This window comes from Apostichopus japonicus, chromosome 5, assembly GCF_037975245.1.
Source record: "Apostichopus japonicus isolate 1M-3 chromosome 5, ASM3797524v1, whole genome shotgun sequence".
Taxonomy (NCBI): Eukaryota; Metazoa; Echinodermata; class Holothuroidea; order Aspidochirotida; family Stichopodidae; genus Apostichopus; species Apostichopus japonicus.
The window spans coordinates 9,194,835-9,215,498 of NC_092565.1; the positions used below are offsets into that span (position 1 = coordinate 9,194,835).

The 20,664-nt window shown below is 36.6% G+C and overlaps 1 protein-coding gene across 1 annotated transcript in view; it reads right to left on the reverse strand.

The window, feature by feature from the left end:
* Positions 1-20,664, reverse strand: part of LOC139968159 (uncharacterized) — a 63,212-nt gene that overhangs the window by 19,700 nt on the left and 22,848 nt on the right. Inside the window, exon 8 of the mRNA XM_071972556.1 lies at positions 996-1,066. Coding sequence (XP_071828657.1) covers positions 996-1,066 — 71 coding nt within the window. The remainder of the gene's footprint in view (positions 1-995; positions 1,067-20,664) is intronic.

Below are 20,664 nucleotides of genomic sequence, written 5' to 3' on the forward strand. Positions count from 1 at the left end.
GATATTGACAATTATATTTCTTGATGGAATACCATTTTTAATGTACTTTGTGTGTGACTGTCACAATGATTTTCTGGTCTTTATAGCCTAACATGATTGGATGTGAAGGTGAAGTCACTCCATGAAGTAGCACCTTTCAGTAAATTCCCCTGCATTAACAGATCATTGAATGTTGTCTTGATGACCTTAACTGCATCTTTATTGAAGAATTCCAGCACTTAGCCAACACAGAGGATCTATAGAAAAGCTTGTTCAATCCAGAATTTGCAATTTATAAAATTGACAGTATAGCTGTGATGTGTAATAATTCAGTCTAAAGGACCGACTGTTCAGTCTGATATCAGTCTTATAGACTGAAAGTATTCAATCTTATTAAGACTGGTGCTGCAATAAATCAGTCTAAACTGCTGACTGTTCAGTCTAAAGTGGTTTGATTTTCAGTCTATTAGACTGAAGAGTATTTAGTCTAATTAAGACTGACCTTCAGTCTTTACATTTCAGACTGGAATTCAGTCTAAGTAGTCTGATCCCTTATCCCATCCATCATTAGACTGAAATTTCAGTCGATTAGACTGAAATTTCAGTCTCTCATTTTAAGAGAGCACACAATGTTGGCGTTCTTCTCACTGATAATGAAGCCTACGTTACTCCTTCCCACGCAGACACGGTTCTATAGTTCCAACATATATCCCCTCTTCAAACACATCGGCAATTTCCCCACCTGACACATTGTTGTAACCAGGGATTTGGTAAGGATGGGATGGATCATAGGATATATAATATACCGAATACAAATTTGTTTCAATAAATGGAATCCCTCCCCCCCCCCCCAATTGGTTATATCAAACCATATTAAGACCCCCAAAAATTACCCCTACACTACCCACCACTACACTATCGCTACAGATGACATAAAGTTACCTTTCGGATGCTACTGGGGTCAGTAGAGGTCAGACATCGCCTATACTCCCTTTCCAATAAACTACTGTACATACCTCTTTTGATGAACGTTGTGGTTCTGTTTACATGATCTCGTGGTGTATGCCTGCCTACCAGGAGCAATCTCCTCAATAGAGAGGGGAAGAAGAAGAAAAAAATGAAAATAAAAGAAACATGACTTGTGCGACAGAGAAGATATAGAAAACATAACACGATATGAACATTACGGACTGTATGGCATGTAAATTACTTGAAATATCGTGAGTATGTCTCCGATATATTAAGAAGATAAAACCTGTAATAAATCGACAACATCGTTGTCTGAAATGACATGTGTCGTCCGAAGATTAGCTTCAGCCTCACGTTTTGTTTATTTACCTTGTTATGATGAAGAATGTAATATTTCTATGGCATGTTATACATCGGGGGCATGCATCTTTCACCGTATTACTTCACATATATATATATATATAGTCCACTGATATAGGCTTATTACTTAATTCGAGTGAGAAATGTTTATGTAAATACATTAATTATGCAGAAATGACGACAACAGTCTGGATTAGAAAGGTTTGGAATTAATCAAAGGATTACATTTTTTTTTTTTAGTTTTACTTCTGCCAATTGCATCAAAATGAATGATAATATACTGTGTTTGAGAAGAAAACGTGTTAGAGTGGTATGTAACTCCGAGATACCGTGATAAACATAGGAAGCTAAGAAACAACGCTAAAGTCATAGAAAACATTACAGACATGAATAATTTAAGGTATGTTCGTCTGTGACTAATGGAAGAAGGTGAGCATGAGTTTTTAGATACGGTATGTGTATGATTACCTATATTAATCATGGTTCACCGATAACACTTTAAACTTAAAACGAAGAAAATAGTAATCTTCGACAGACAGGTTGTGTCTATATATGTATCGCAAATTAAATTAGTGCTGGGAAAAAAGAAAGAGAGTGTATAGAATAAGTGAAACAGCCGTTTGTTGTAAATCATCGTTTCAATCAATTATATGGATTGTTTTGATTTATTGCGATACGATCAGTTATGACATGCTATAAATGTAATGATACTCAAAAAAAAAAAAAAAAACAGAAAACGAACTTTATTCAAATCTTCTCGATTGAAATCAAACATCAGTTTTCTTTGTCCATTGTAGCTAGGGTTTTTTGAAGTTATTGTGATTTTAGTCCAAGTCTTATGAACGTTCTTCCTAAAGTGGACGTCATCAACCTTCATGGTGATTTTAAATGATCGTTCTAAGTAGAAATTAAAGTACTGATAGTCCAACAACAAATGAGTGTATAGGTAATGTTTCTATGTGTGTATCGGCTTCCAAGCAATTCACCTTTAAGTAATGCCAAATTTATTGAATATTCATGTCATGCTTAATCAATGATGACGTCAGCTATTCGGCCTATCTAACTTTTAGGTCATTATAATATTAATCAGTGTTCTGTACTTCACAATAATTCAAGCAAATAATTTTCTTTTTAATTTGACAAAACAACTATCACGCATGTATAACTTACAACACCATTTATCTTGTTAAATTTTGTACTGCATGATCAAAACATGTCATTTCAAACCATAAAATGAAATTTTCTTCTTTAATTTTGTATCGCCTCGGATGAACTGACTTAAAGGTCTTTGTGCTAATCTATACCAGTCCAGCCACTATATATACGATCGATTTGTCGATGATACTTTAAGAGTCGCTTCACACAAATCATAAATGTGGAAAATTAATCAAAATTTGATTGATAACAATTATTTTTTAACGGTCGTATGAGATATTTAGATAATTTGTTGTCTACTGTCATCCTTTAAGAACGTATACTTCTAAATGGCTATTTTAACATAATCATTCTATATTTATTTTTGCAGTTACGAGAAGAATAGGTCACCCATATCAAAACAGAACACCACCAAAACGAAAGAAACCCCGAACATCTTTTACGAGATTACAAATCTGCGAATTAGAGAAGCGATTTCACAGGCAAAAGTACTTAGCTTCATCTGAGAGGGCCAGCTTAGCTAAAGCCTTAAAAATGACAGACGCACAGGTTAAGACATGGTTTCAAAATAGAAGAACAAAATGGAGGTAAGTGTTCAAGTATTTTATTTTACCATGGCAAACGAAGGTGGTATGGGAGGTATGGGTGAACAGGTATAGAGGGGACGAGGCGAGGCAGTGGGGGGGGGGGACGACTCCACCTGTGGGCAAAAATATTCATCATCATCATGAACGGGCAAGCATAACTTAAGTCCTAAAATGACCGACGCGAATGTAAGGAATTGGTTTCAAACTATAGAAACACAAAGTGTAGGTAAGTGTTCTAGTTTTACTGTATCACGGCCCACGAAGGTGGGGTGGTGGAGGAGGGGGGGGGGAGTCGTGGACAGATTGTTGAGGAGAGCAAGAGGCGAGGCAATGAGAGAAATATACTTTCCTGTGTTAGGCTAGTCTGTTGACTATACCGCCAAGTTATAGGCTACATAACCGGGCAGTTCTTTGAAGCAGATACTGAAATGTCCGCAGCGTGACGTAATGTTTTTCTTCTTCTCTGACATTTTATGACAGAAATTAAAATTTTAGTCTGATCAGTGTTTGTGGGCTAAACAAGTATAGTAAAACAAACGACGTCTAGTATATGTAGCCAAGGACGTGCCTTGGATATACCTCTCAACAGAACCTATTAGTAACTGATTCGCCTTTGTTATCTCCCTACCCTCTCCACCACCCCACCTATCTCTCTTTAAGTTAACCCATTTGTAATGTTTATATAACAATTGCACAATAAATTAAAGATAAGAATGTTATACATGAAGTTTCTTATAGCACTACCTGTCTCTTGTGTGGTACTTTTGGTTCTCGAGCAGTCCCCCTCCCCTTACCCCTCTACGCAGACCCCTTTTTTCACTTGTTTATTTGTTTGTTTTAAACGGAGTCATTACTGCACTGCATGTACCCGTAAAAGGTTAAAAAAAATGACAAAAAAGATATGTAGAAAAGAAAAATCCAAAATACCACCTACGATAAACACAATTATTGTGTTGGAAGATTTCTTTCAAATGTAGCCGCCAAAAAAAATACATGAATAATGTTAACTATTATATTCACTGTATACCATGTTTACTACTCTTCGTGGAATTAAATGTAATGCATTTACATGTTTATGATGTCACGTCGATACTTTCCAATACAAGAGACAGGTGTCCCTCTAATATATACACACTATACATCACCATAGCCGGCTTGAAAATGTTTGTTTAAAAAACCGTTAAACATTGTGTCATTTTGGTGAGGTATACTTAGAAATAAACCATAAGGATTCAGTTACTGAGATGTTCAGAAGTTATCAGGGTAGATTATTTCCAAAAGTTCGTGTTCCTTTTTTACCTTCTATTTGTCTGTCATGATAACCCGAATGGTATAAAAAAAAGAAACTTGATTTTTTTTTCCTTTTTTTTATTTTATATTCTGCTGATCACATTTGGCCACCCGTAGTCGACAGTGGCAAACCAGCTGGCCTAATTTTGAAACTCAGATAGTAGAAAATCTAGAACAGTGGAATAAACTCTTTAGCCTCCATCGGGATTCGAAACCGAGCCTTCTGTTCTATAAATGCAGACGCACTAAAGCTAATCAACGATAGAAAGTGGACCACGAGAATAATCAAAATACTTCACAAATAGATAGGACTTTTATTATCCATATAGAGCGGATTATATAGGACTGGAAAGTCAAGTTCTAAGATGGAATATAGCAACAACATTGAACTATTGTGTCATCGTCGCGTTAGTCACTTTTCAACTTTTCGTTCAAAGCAACCGATAGAAATTATAACCACCCCCCGACCCCCCCCCCCCCCCGACCCCGTCCACACCCCTCATAAAGCATAGAGTCGGCCTCTTTGGATAAATAAGTTTAATTATAATATTGTAATATTTCAGGTGCTTGAAATCGTATACGTACTTGAATGTTCTTTTGTCGCATCCATTTCTGGAACTTGGGTTTTCAATTTTCTTACAGAAGGGCACTCCTAGCTTGCTGAGAGTATCGTTCTAACTCGCAGATTGTACGGTATGTCGTATTACAGTCACTTAGGATGTTGCCCTTCTGTTAAGTTATAATCTTGTTTGGCGATGCCGTTTAATCCATTGTATACTAACGTGTCGTTTCTCTGACATTTAAGCCGAGAACATGTTTAGTATCTGTTGCCATGGTGATACTGCAATTCTCATATCACCTGTATTATTATTAGAATATCAAATATCAAATACTAGACGATTTGTGGCTATCAAATACTAGACGATTTGTGGCTGTCATCTCGGTTTGGTTCGATCCCATGCTCTTACCCTAGGGGGAGGGGGGGGGTAGAGGGCCAGGGCAGACATCGGGGTCAATGTTGTCACCGGACCCCCTTTTTGTACTTTTCAGATATCCCATGTTTTCTCGGCCCCAACATATCTTCCCGAGCCCTCAAATTGACCGTAGCCCACGGACTGTATCCCCTGACCCCTCCCCCATTCGTCAGGCGTGTTCTTTTCCTGGGTAACATTCCTTATATGTATAGGAGTATCTTTCAAAGTCCTTCTATAATGCGTTTGTACTTTAAGATCCCCAGTAACATGTTTCACAGTAGAAGCGAGTAACAGTAAAAAATAATGGTGCCCCCTATGCACAGTCTGATTACAATCCAAAGTATTTTACCATGCATCAAGGCTGTAGATGGTAAGACAACAGGATTTTCACATGAGCACATACTTTACAAAACTGATCTCTGCTATATAAGCTAAATGACGATGGCTTGATTTGTGTCTCCTTTAACCTTCATTGATGAAGAAATCTGGGAGGGTAACCTATAGTCAGATCAATCTTATTGTTAGTTCCACTCGGAATAGGAAACTGCCGACCCGGCGCAAAAGCTTCAAAGCTGATCTTCATTCACTCAAGTTATTCTGTTCAAAAGTTTTCACTTTGAAATGAAAATCTTCTCAAATTCTCCGTCTTCAACTACAAAGTTTGATGTGTAATATAGACTTCATTTCAAAATAATTCAAGAACGCGTCCCTGAGTAAATAAAAGAAATGCGATTTGCACGCAAGGTTTCAAACGGTTCGTGCTGTCGATTTTAAAAGGACCCTTCCCTTCTCCCGATAAAACAAAACAAAACAAAAAACAAATATTTATAATATATTAATATAAATATAATGGATTACTTCTGATGAAGTCTTACCATGTTAATCAAACTCAGTTTATTTATTTTAATTGTTTAATCTAAGCTTACAGACGATTTAAAAAACGCTTTTATCCTCCAGAAGACAAGGACGTCTGACAATAATTTTATGACCCGTGCAAGGTTCTTTCATGGTCCGAAGACCTTCAGATATTTTGACAAACATATTTAATCTATGTTCGCAAAATGTAATTGACAATTTGGCGTGAATACGAATTAGTCCTGCGGGAGTTAAAACTTTCAAAACTCAACTTGAGAGTTCAAGAAAGAAAACAAAAAGAGGAAGAAGAAAGGTAGGAGAAAGGGAGCGAGGGGGTGGGGTGGGGTGGGGTGGGGGTGGGTGTATTTATTATATTGTCCAGCGTTTTTCGACAATTGAACGTCATTAAGCAGAATTCTGATTTTGATTCGCAATTTTCAATGAAATGGCAATAAATTGATTGTTCAACAGGTCCAATATAGAAATTGACAGGCTGAAATATTGTTCCCCTCTTCTTTATATAAGAAAAATGTGGACATAACTTTTGAAGTCTGAAGTGTTCCTCTTTGATACTGTTGTCGCGTTTTGTACTCTTTTTTTATCATGATTCTTAACACCGGGTCAAACCTTGATTTGTACCTAACTAGACAAACCGTCGTACGGTAATAGATTTCGATACACCCTCCTCAAAAGGTGAATATTTAGTTTTATGAGTAGACTACATGACATCTTGTTACATTTTTGTGGAAAATACGAAAATGCTTTCAGGTATATTCAGGATTTTTATGAAAAGATTCATACAAGCGAAGCTCATTGATCCCCCCCCCCCCGCCCCACACCGCCTCTGCTCTTAAAACTTATCAGTTGTTTTTATTATTAACTAATAGCACATGACGTCGGATGTCATCATTTTCAGACAATTGTTGATGATCGGAAAAAAAAAACCAGTAATATTTATTTACGATATTTCAGAATTATTATCAAAAAAAAAAAACACTCCAAAAAGTGATTTTCCTAATGTGTTGCCTTTCGGCCTAAGATACAATATTTTCCATATTAAACGCAATCAAATAATATTAATTTTTTTTTTAAATTTGTAACTAGAATTCTACTCTTGTTAGAATACTATGCACAGCGGATAAAGCACAACATATTTTTTTAGATATAGCAGTTATGCTTTGTTTGTTTTGATATTTATACTTTTACGTGATTCGTTTATGAGATGGAGTGCCTACGTTAACAAGTTTTGTATAGCTTTCCGGGATGTGCCAGTGGGTTCCTCCGAAGCTCGTTCACTTTGTTATTCTGCATTTGATTACAATTTTGTTACAATAATGTTACGAAATCGAAGTACAGTGACGTCACCATTGCAAGTGAGGGGTGTGTGGGTGGGGAATGGCGGAATATCCGGGGGAATCTGCCCTCCAACAGTTTTCGGTGCCTTCCAGGCATTCTGGTGATCCCCCCCACACAAATTAAATTTGCCATGTTCAAGAAACAAAAGTCAGGAGGAAACACGCCATAGTTTATGAAAGCATTGGTATCATTTTACCATCACAACTATAGCTGTATTCATTTCAGTTCCCAAACCAATTGGTATTCCTTCATACCTTTATTATTCTCGAAAATGCAAGTTTTAAACTGTATTATTCCATCCGATGCAATCCTAAACACGCTTGCTTTTCATTAATATTATATCATCTGCTCTTTAGTTAAGAATATTTTCTAAAACCAAAAAAAAAAAAAGAACACAAGAAGAGGAAGGAAGAAAAAGAATGAAGAAGAAGTCCCTTCCTCTCTTTAATAAATACTTAAGATTCAACCTAAAGATGATTATGGGTTTAATCATAAAAATGATTGAAATTAATCATTGTAAGTACTGCATATTTCACTATACTTGTGCTGTCTCTCCTATTTTTGTTATATTTTACAAATAAGCTTTTTGTCAGCGTCGCTTCATATAATATTCCTTTTTATCAAGTATTAGCTATAAAGCTTCTTCTTAAGGAGGTGTTCATTAAGGTAAAATGCATTTTATGGTGACAATAGAGGCGATTCATTTCTAAAGTGGTTTTTCAGAAATGCATGCATATTATGAATGCAAACTCGCCGCGGTATTTCAGTGGAATTATATATAACAACTTTTAAACGCTGATAATATTAGATAAGAGTCCTACTTTCAAGATTCTTTCTTAAATCCAGTGTCCTTACAAGTGTCTTGGGCAATTTTTCTTCAAGGCTTTTCCATATATACTTAAATTTACCTCTAATAGGACTGCAGGACTAAAGAGAAACCCCAGCTAACGTGCGCATGTTTATTTATGTATGTATGTTGTTTTGTTCATTCGTATTATGTCTTTGAGTTAATAATAAATAGAAATTTCTGAAGGAAACAATAAAGACACTTTAACAAAGCGAAGGATTAATATGAGTGACCTGATACAGAGCAGGCCTAATAGTCGGGGCCCTAATACTATATCATGTTTGTTCACAATTGTTTATACAATTGTTGAAGTGCTTTGGAACATTCATTCTGTGATGGATTTTAATGAAACTTAGACACAGTGTTTGTTGGATGTTGGGCTACTTTTGATCATCGGGAAGTGAAGGTCAAAGTTCAGTTAGGAGTCATTACAGGCCATTATGTGAACATTTAAAAAATGTATCTCCCCTTTCCCAGAAAACTATATGTTCTTGAAAGTTGGTCATAATGTTTCTTGGCTAGTGCTTCTATTGCGGTGTACAAGGATTTTGGATGCATGGTCATCTAAGGTCATTAGAGGTCAAAACTTGGAAATGTTTAAAACAAGGTCAAATGATCTTTAACGTTCCTTCTTCGATTGATTTTGATCATACTCGTTAACAATGGTCGTTGGATGTTGGGCTACTATCTGACACCACGAAGTTAAGGTCAAATGTCAAAGGTCACTGCAGGACAATATGTGAAAACCTTCAAAAGATATCTCCTCTTTCCCAGAGGATCACACACACACATATATTTATGTATATATATAAATAAATAAATATATATATATATATATATTATATAAATATATGTATATATATATACAGTGTACATTTGTAATTATAAAACAAATTTCTGCTTCTGTTAGTTTACTTTCCTAACCGTTGCTCGACCAGTTGATCTAATAAAAAAAAAGTCGGTCTCGAAATCCCTCTACACCCCTTGAAAATGGTAAATGTACGGCCCTGCATCAGATGTGTGACTTCACCACTCTGATCACAGCTATAGCAATTACATGCCTGTGTAGGCACCTTTTAAGTATATCAAGTGCATGCAAACACATCTATATATATATATATATATATATATATATATATATATATATATATATATATATATATATATATATATATATATATATATATATATATATATATATATATATATATATATATATATAATGAAAATCGTAATGAGTTGGAAAATCAAGAACAGTGAAAAACTTTCAGCCTCCACCGGGATTCGAACCACGGGCCTCCCGCTATATACATATATATGATATATATATATATATATATATATATATATATCAGTCTTACACTTTTTTGACAATTTCATTATTCCAAAAAATTAGAGATATATACAATTATACAATGTTTACAATATGTATGTTCCTATGGCTTTACTTATATGTTCCTACATAGCCTTACTCGCAAATTAAAGATGGGACGGGATTGTTATCGTCAGTAAGTGGTCACTATAACGAACAAGAAAAGCTAACTTGCATTCAGAAAAGAAAAACTATTTAAGCCACTTTAATTATCCACCCAAAAAAAAAAAATTACTACCTTCAATGTTATTGTTAAGACTTTTAACTTAAAATATTTGAGCCCCACGCGTTGATCATTCGGGCAGAAAATTTATATTAACTTCATATTTAAGTGGAGTTTAAAGGCCATTTATCCTTATTTGACTTTTAATATTCTGCACATGACATGAAAATCTACCTATGAGGTCACCCTTATATAGGCGTGTAATTAGCAGCAGGCCGAGACCATGTGACCTTGGCTCAACAAATTGGATGTCACAGGCGAGGTGTTGTATTATATCCCTAACAAAAGAGACGTTTAAGGTGGAAAAAAATAGGCTTTGCTTTTCACGTTACGATCCACTATAGGCGAACTCATATGAAAGGAATAATTATAAATGAAAACATTTAGATTTCGACTTAAAGAACCATTTAGAGTAAAATGCTTTTCCCCAAATTATTAATTAAACTAATTGGCGTAGTTTGAATGATAAATTATTGTAAGTGACCAGTTCGTGATGATAGTCGATGACAGAAATAGGAAACCCTAATTGATCATGTGGCGTTGATCTTTACAAGATCAAGGAGTAAAATAATATTTAATGTTTTAACGATAAAAACCACAACACGCGCTTGCATTTAATGTGTGTCAGTTAATGGTTTTGGTGGCCGCGAAGCTCGCGGGAATTTTATCAAGTAAATCTTGAGAAATATGCAGATAATATTATACAAAAGTTTTCACGCTTTTGGACTGACGTGTTTTCAAACACACGTGGTAATGGTAATTTATACAACTGGACAGATATACACGTTGGACATATCCATGCTGGAGTTTCCGAATCGGTTACGTCAATGTGTGTCACCGTCCTGTTTATCCCAACGCAATGGAAAGGAAGATTTATCTCACAAAATTAACTTTGATGTTTGGGTTGAGTTATTAAAATTTCATAAACAATGGACTAGCATTAACATGTAGGTGTGGAGCATTCCTGAGATTTAGCATATTTAAAGAATAACTCAACAACAACAAATAAAAAAAAGGAAAAGCTGTAAAAAGTTAAAAACAATACTACTTTGATTCAACTATTTTTTCTTCTTCTTCTTGGACTATGACATTTCAAGACTAAAGTTGGGCCTAATGTCATCCTTTTAAGAAGAATGATATTATAATCTATGGGATTATTGGGACGTTCAGAAATAGATACCTTGTTCAAAATTGTATTCGATATTTCTTTTAAATATTGAATTTCTTCGTTGTGGTTTCAACTTAAACAATTAAAAAGAATTTTCCCAGTTCTTTCACAACTTTAATTTTTTTTTTTTTGCTACTTTTCAGACGGCAGACCGCGGAGGAGAGAGAAGCCGAGAGGCAAGCAGCTGCAAGATTCATGTTTTCTCTTCAACATGAGGCGATGATGAAAACGTTACAGAATCAACAAGAGCCTACGCCACCAGATCCAATATGTCTTCAAAACGCGTCATTGAACGCCCTCCAGAAGCTAAGGCCCTGGATGCAGGAGGACATGGGCCAGTGTCCGGGCCAACAGGATGGGTCCCAAGAGTCAACAGATGAACATCTTGACGTCACAAACTGTGATGATGACGTCACTGTCGATGTTAATTGACGATATATAAATTGAACCGGGAGCAAACCAATCAGTGATGGAGTTAACTCAATAGTAGAAAAAGGAATACGCTGGTCATTCGTAATGACGTCATTAATAATAACCACGTGCGTGAACTGTCTCCTTTAAGATGCAGCAAGTAAACTGATAATCTTCTATATGATAAAAGACAATTGTTATAATAGTGGAAAAGGATTTAAATACCTACAGGAGAATAGCGTTTATAATTGGAGGGTTTGTAGCGTCTGTTTATAATGATTTTTGACGAGGACTCAAATGTTTTGTTTCTTAGTTGTATAAGTCGCAGAAGAGCTTGACATGAGGCTGAGAAGAAATGTCTGATACCTCTCATAGAGAAAGGAGGAAACTTTCGTTACCTTTTCATAGCAACTTCCAGTTAGCCATGGTTTCCTATATAGCCTGGTATACCTGTTATATACACTATATCGAACGTATACCTATAGGCCCTACCCATAAACTGTGCATAACAGAGATAAACACCAAGTCAGTTGCACCTATTGGTTTTTGTAATTGTTTCATTACATTTATTAGAGTAGATGATGTGCGCTTCGGTTATAGGAAGTAATTTGCTTGGGAATGTAAGGATTACTGATGGTGAAACGCAGCAAGTATTCCCCCTGCCGTTATCGCTACACTAACATCATCACAAGGAATTGTTTTACTAAATTTATAACCACAATGTTATCAAAAGCGGCGGTCATTTGCTGTTTTTGCCAACTGACACTTTACAAACAATAATAATTTCCCAAGAAATAGGTATTTTATTCAAAACACTGTTTGCTTAATTCTGTAATTTCGGGGCAAAAAAGCTTTGTACAGTATATGATACTGATAGAAGCGGTTGTGGGCGGTGTACATAGGCCTATACGGTATCAGTTAAATGGCCTACATAATTACGGATATTAAGCGTACCATAAAAGTTTCCGTTACAGAGCCATAAGGCGCAACCGATTACCGCACAAGCACTTTCAGAGGCAGAAGTGATTGACTACCGCACTCTAAAGGTTTAATGGTTTTGATCTAACTTGACTTGAAGTTTGACTAGCGCAACACATTTTTTTGTGATCAGTCATTAAAGACAAAAAAAAACTTTGGAAGCGAAAAAAAGTTTGAGTTCTTATCAAACTTTGAGACCTCCTGCTGTTTTGTGTATTGGCTAGATATCCCAAGTCACTCTCTGCGGTATAGCTTTGAAAAGTAATTCGCGTGAGCAATCTGCCATAATTGTTGGTGTAGATGGAAAAAAAGGAAGGTAAGGTGTTAGATTTCAAATAACAATGCAATGGAGCGGAAATTAAGTCAAAATTTGATCAATAAGGGGAAAGAGAAAACATGTACGCTCCGTGGACTTTTAAAGTGCTAGGTACTTCTATCATAGATTTAATGATGTTCCAATCTTAAAGCAAAATAATCAGAACAAGATTTGTGTGTGTGTTTGTGTTTATCGCTTTTATGTTCGAAAATATCATCAATTTTAACGTAAGAAAGAAAAATGATCCAATCTTGAAGTCAACAGGAAAGCAAAAAAGTCATAGTTTGCCATCAAAAGACAGGCATGAGTTCTGTTTTCAAGGTATATTTGACGAATTATAATTATTTATTTTTTTGTTCTGTTATTGGAATCATTGATAAATTAAATTGTCGACAAAACCACTTCACTATCTGAAATATATATATTTTTTGACAAAACAATTTTTTCAATTTTTTATGAATTATCACCTCAGAAACATAAGCAACCTTTCCAGGGAGTGGCACAATGTTAGTGTCATATAACTTTGACGTTACCCCGCTTAATATATACTTGCGATGAACCAAATCAAATGGCACATGTGGTACCGCCTAGCAAGTTGTCTGCTATACAGTAATTATAAGCTTCGGCGAATCATATTCTATAAAATAACAGGATTTGATTTCTTATACTATATTAGCTCGTACGGACAACACCATCAGCATTGTACTGTAACTGTACCATGCTTACAAATAAACTATATCGGCAAAACAACTATAATGGCAACTTTAGAAAATGGGAAAACATTGGCACCGCTCCTTCTCATCTTGCCCTAACTTGGCTATGGGACGGGGGGGGGGGTCCCCCTGACTAGATTATTGAAACAAAGACACTCTACGTTTATGCTACATCAGTATATGGCTACACAAAGAAGCAAAAACCCATCCATCATCTTCTAGTGTCAACAACATTTGAATCTTTCTTAGAATGAATGTTATGACAGCATATAATTATTACTTGTCATACAAATGTGCTTGCCACGAACGACTCTAGAAAAACATTAGAAATATCTTGCTCAGCTTGGGAGATATCATTGTGCTTTAAAACTTATGTCAGAGGGTCCCCCATTGTTTAACACTTAAGTCAGAGGGTCCCCCATTGTTTAACACATATTTCAGAGGGTCCCCATTGTTAAACACTTATGTCAGAGGGTCCCCCATTGTTAAACACTTATGTCAGAGGGTCCCCCATTGTTAAATACTGATGTCAGAGGGTCCCCTGTTGTTTAACACTTATGTCAGAGGGTCCTCCATTGTTTAACACTTATGTCAGAGGGTCCCCCATTGTTAAACACTTATGTCAGAGGGTCCCCTATTGTTTAATATTCATGTCAGAGGGTCCCCCTATTTTTTTAATGTGTGATGTCATAGTATCCGTACAAACCATGCTGTTTTATTAAACAATGAGATATCTTTGTGATAAAAGTTTGCTTTGTTTATTTTAGTCAAATGAATATTGTCCCAGTGAGCAAAATGCTTTCAAGATGGCAATCAAATACTTGTTCAAGTTTCAGCTCGAGTGACCATTATTTCTCTTGCTAGCATAAGGCTATACTGATGCCCTTGATGTTACAGTAGCAGGGAATACATTATTGTTTCTGGGTAGTAAGATATACGCCACCTTTCAACCTGTAATATACCGTGATCTGTTAATATTGGAAATACATTTACCTAGCCAAAGGATATATTCAATATCTATGTCTTATATTTTACTCAGGTTTTTTCCCCCTTTCAGTTGGGTTTGTAAACTATATCCAACACACGTTTATGGTCCACAATATGCTCTTCTCCCCTATAACAACCTCTAAACTACCACGAATGTACATTATGATGTATGTCGGTCAGTGGTGTCACGTGAAGGAATTTGAACGGACAGACCGCCCCGTTTCCTGCGCCCATGCACCTATTTCTCAACCTACTTTCCTCCCGAACTCTTCATGTGTGATAATATATCATTTTCTTTTGGAATAGATATTCACCCAATAATATATATAATTGCCCTCTTCCCGATGCTCAGCCCACCTCTTCTTTTTTCGTAACGGGCACACGCATCGGGGCTTCATCAGATTTACGTGGCCTCATTTTAACAAGGTTGAGGCTTACTTGACGGGAAATCAACACATTTATGAACGATGGAAATTTAGCTTTGAGTAGGTCCTATGGGTTAAAGCACAAACTGAACCTTGAACCAGTTTGAGGAAATGTTAAACAACATTTATTCAAATAAGACGCACGTGAGAATAATTATAACAATTAGAAAGTTGACACAACAGAGATGCCAAAAGGTAAGAAGTTGGGACTTTGAGATAAATTGAGGAAAAAAATCATTCTAACCAAACATTCCAGACTTCAATAACGAGGGAACATTGCAATGTTATTCACTCATTATATTCCCTGAGTAGAGAATGTTGGCAACCCATCCACCTCACTCATACCATCTTTAACCCCTCCCTCCCCCCCCCCTCCAATGAAGAGCAAAAAATAGTTTGTACACAATCCCCAGAAGGTGGAACAATGTTACCACTGGAACTATAGCACATATCCGAAAGACAATGTTTGAACAACCAGCCCCTACCCCCCCCCCCCCACAAAGAAAAAACCGTAGGCACGAATGACCTGGGTGTAGATACCTTATTCGAGTCGAGCCGGCAAGTGAAATGTCCTACATGAGTGGGGGGGGGGGGGAGAGACGGTATTGACAAACCTTGGGGCAATGGGGCAGTGGTGCGGTGGGCAGTGGGAAAGCACAAAAACAAGAGAAATATTTGAGTTTTGCAAACCTTTCGAGCATAAATAGCTCTCCTTCCGTGCATCACCACCGAAAGTGACAAGGAGTAGCAGAAACTGAATCTTTATATAAGAGAAAGGTGTCGGCAACCAACCCTCCTCCTGCCATGACACTCCATTCCACGCAACCCCCACCCCCCGGAGCCATTTTTGTACCCACTTCAAGCTTAAACAACGCTTACATAGTATGATGTTTTTTTTTACACTATATAGGCTCTAAGTTACGTTTCGGTAAGGGTGCTCAGGGGTACAACCATTCCCATAAATTTAACTACATTTGCTTTAGTGTATATGCGACTTCACGTTTGTTGACCGTACCTGTTTCTTCCTTGAAATTTTCTGTAGCCTGTAGGGGATAACTTGCCCTCCCCCTTACCCCCCCCCCCCCCCCTCCGCATTCGAAAGTCACTTTTCACCACCGCAAGAACTTCCTCCCGCAGTAAGACCTTCCCACGACAAACAATATCACACCTATTAAGGCGTCTTACATGATCAGAATGGAAGAAAATGTGAGCAGATGACGGCTTATGACGGCAGATGACGAAAAACGTGCAGCCCCTACCCCCCCCCCCCCAAAGCTACTTACTCTTTTAGCAACCTCTCATTATGATGAGGAATTCTTGTTTAAAACTTAACCTAGATATTCACAAACGTTACACAAAATAAAATATAAAACAAAAAATGCGACATGAATGTCGTTCTGATTACGGAATGAAAAAGAGAAAATATTTCAAACATGGAGCAGATGGTTTCGCGGGTTATTGAGTATTTACCGGATTATAATTCCGCGAAATGGCATTATGTATACATATAGCTGCACAGATAATTACTAATGCGTACTTAATGAATTTTACTTAAACAGTGTGGACTTCCTCACTCAGTACACCCCATAAAAATGCCATTCCTTTGTACATTGATATACATATAGGCTCATTTCATTTTTTCAATATTATCATATCATGTTGATCGATATGCGAACATTTCAGTCAACATTATCAGCCAAACAAAGGATAACCGTGTTGTATACTTGTCATGTTATAACATACGGCCGAGATATTATCCAGTATAGACTATACATGTTGAATGTCAAATGTTAGGGATTCTAATCGCTGTGCTCTCATACAGTCACGTAAAACACAAGTGGATAAGATCATATAGTTTTATTAGATCAATTCTTTCTCCTAGTAATTTTTCGCTGTATCTTCGCTTCCCCCTTTGTTTCCTTTTGTTTATTTATTATTTGAAAGCTTAAAGTGATCTGTCTACATATAATCAGTGTAGCGTGTGTCGTAAAACGTCATGTAAGCTTTAAGGAGAAACTAGTTGAATGTGTTCAGGCTCAAAGCATGGCCGCGTCACCCTGACTAAACCTCAAACTGATACTGTGAAACGCATTTAAAGGAGTCTCTGATATTGCACAACATCACACCGTGGACTGATTCGCTTTCTAAAGTTAAGTCACTTTACTACTAATAGTTCCTGCAGGATGTGTTTTCATTTCCTTCGTCAATGAATCAAACAATAAGGTTCAGTCCTCTCAGTGATATGTGTAAAGCCGACACTACGAGGACCCCGACGAAGTTGTTGAGATTATAGGAGAGGGGAACAGGAGTCAGTCCAATATTTAGTCGTGTTGAAATTGCCGCTTCTCATAAACGTGAAATCCTCATAATTCCCGTCCGAACAGCTATATTATATGGCCACCTACTTTTCAAAACGGTCAAGGGTCAGAAATGTGTAGGCACTTCCCAACAATAAGGACACGCAATGTAGAGCAGAGCAAAGCAGATCAGAACATGGCCCAGGGCTGAACAGAATAGAATAGAATAGAGCAAAACAAAGCAAAACAAAACAACACAAAACAAAACATAACAAAACAAAACAAAATATAGGAAACAAAATTTAGAAATCAAAGTGTTAACTTAAGCATTCCACTTATGTAAAATCTCTTAAATTCCACCTACCCCCCCCCCTCCCCCATCTTCCTAAAAAAACGGGGGAAAGAAAACAAAATACAATGAGTTCTGACAATTCCTTTTCTTAGACTGGAAGCAGGTGAGTGAGTGTCACCCAAAGCTTCTTAAATTTACCAAGTTTTATTATATATATTTTTTATTCCTTACTCTAATTCGTGTGATATTGCTAGAGGACAATGCATAAAGCGCGGGAAGTTGATTTATGATTTCATACTAATATATGGATTTTACACATCGGCGTTGCTGCATTCGATTAATCCATTCACCTCTGCGTGTACCTCTTGTCCGTTGGCTGTTTGGATAACACTCCGTAGTCACTCGCTTAAATCGCTTTAAATCATTTCCCATTCATAACCCTAACTAATGACTATTTCTTTATTCATAACTTTCTCTTGTTTGTAAGACCGACATTAACCTATTGCCGAAAAGACCGAAGGACTTGTGTAATCCCTCGGGTTTCACCCTTGGCAAGAAGTTCACTTACCCACCGCTATGGTAGGCCAGTTTAAACTACCGAGGAGCGCCTACAGTCGCCAAAGTCTGAGCGGACTAATGGTCCATAACATACGCCATATGGCCTCGGTAATAACGCTCTCAAGTGGAGGAGGGTGTATCTGCCGTGAAAGAACAATAATAATTGTGACTGGATTACCCATTTCCCCAGTCCCATCTCAAGTTAGTACAAGCTTACACGGACTGATGGCCATGGTGACTCTCTCCATTGTAGAATCCCCTTTATGACATCATATATATAACCACAGCATTTGTCAGAGTATCTCATTCACTATACGTCACAGTTGGCTGGACTAATTACAAAATAAGGTTGTTTAAAAGTTATCAAAGGAATTAACAAGCTTAGTTAATGTCGCGTGGAATACATTCTAATAACTTTGGATTTATTTGGTAGGGTAATTGTTTTTGTTGATTGATTATGGAATACACAGTCACTCGCTTGAGATTTGCTAAATTAAATTTGGGTGATAAAAATCGTCAGAGATACATTAAAATTCGCGATCGACTTAACGATGGTTTTGAATGAAATAGCAAATAAATATTGATAAATGCGATTCTGTTTCCGTACGTGTGTGCGTGTATCATGTGTGCACGTATGTGAGGATGTGTGTACGTAATTATGTGCACTGTATTGAGGCAAGTCATATTATAACAATTACGAATGGCATTGAATAACATAATATAGGCTCTGGAATTAATTCTTTTGATTTCTTAAAGTTTTTCTGTCCAGTTAGGTAAGAGCGGATGGGATAATGGATCGTATAATGGTGATTTTTTTACGGTAAGTCGAAAAATAAAGAGAAGTAATAATAACCATGTATATTTATATATAACCATGTAACCATGTGTTTATGAATCTCTCTAACACCCTCATTCAAGGAGAATGAAAGAAACTTCACAACTATGATACAAATGACTTGAAATTCGCCAATACAGCCAAATGTAAGTATCGCATTTTATTACGTAACGGTGTCATACATCTTACTTGTTTTGAAACTGTTTGGATCTTAACTGATACGAAAGTAGACTCAATAAATATGATTTGTGAGACAGCAAGACTTGTTGCGTGCTTTAGCCGACCTGGTCATCACGTATGCTTACAAATAAAAGCGTATATCTCGGAAATATACGATGGCTGTTAACGACCATAAATACACAGGTACTGCTCAAGGTAGAATATCACCCTTCTGTGGAGAACGTTTTTTATTTACAACACTGTTCAGGCCTATATAAAAGTATTGGCACTTGCCAAAGATAGTTCTCAGCTTAAACGTTATAAGAAGTAACATGTTGGGGAGGGGGGGGGGAAGAGATATTTAAATGTAACATAGACTAAGCACCTTGGTGAAGCTTGCACGCAATACCTATATAAGATATAGGTACTGGGATTTGTCACTCAAAATTGCATTTGAAGCACACAGGTGTGATGTCATATAGTCAAATTGACAAAACTGTATTTTGGCATCTTCACCACATTAATATTTAATTCTCCACCTCTCGATTTGGATATATTTCTCCCAAAAATGAAATGCACCTCATTCCTTGGCACACGTGATATCACTCCCAAAATTAGGACAAGTTGAAACCACCGCTCAGTCCAAAGTGAAACCAATGATAACAACAACCACAATCAGAAACGAAAGCATTTAGTGGTTCCGATACCCAAACATATTCATAGTATGTAAGCCATATATTTTAATTAACTTGTCCACACCAGAGTGAAGAGGGATTATCTATTGACTAATGCGGCAACAAAAAATTACATTACCAGGAATCAGTTATCATGTTGACAAAGTCCATCAAGTAACATATTATATAAAAACAGACACATGCATGAATATTAATGAGGTCATATTTTATGATCTCATAAGCATGTATCTATATACTTATATTGTATTATCCAAGAACATGTATATAGCTAATTAGACTATTGCAGAAATTTCTCATTAAGAATTTTATGTGCACTGATTAATATTCATGATATGCATACAAAAAGTAACACGGTTGATTGTATGATTGTAGTTTGAAAGCGTAATATGTTAAGGATGAAATACATAGAACATTTGGTTCTTGTCTTGTGTTTAAAAGCCATTTCTACAAATTGATGAATACTAATGACATAAAAGTTGGACACGTCATGAAAATGTGTTCATTATGTACAAACATCGCCAAACCAGTGTGACCCAAATTTTACATTACGCCCAGCCCATTTATGAATATTCATGACATTGAAACGATCTACTCATCACGGGGCATCTACCAAGTGGAACGATCAGGCCAGTCTTCCATCGTCATATTCCATAAATGAAATATAAACCTGTTTACTTTCCGAATCAAACAAGACGTTCAAGTTTGTTATTGTTACAGTGAAACAACCGCTGGTTTCGAAAGATGACCACACAACATTGGCAACTGCGCGTTGAAGCGGGATGCCCTTGTATCTACTGTCATGCATTCCCGTCCTGTTTGCTCAAGCATTGAAAAATAAACGGACACAATCTCCATCTTTTTGG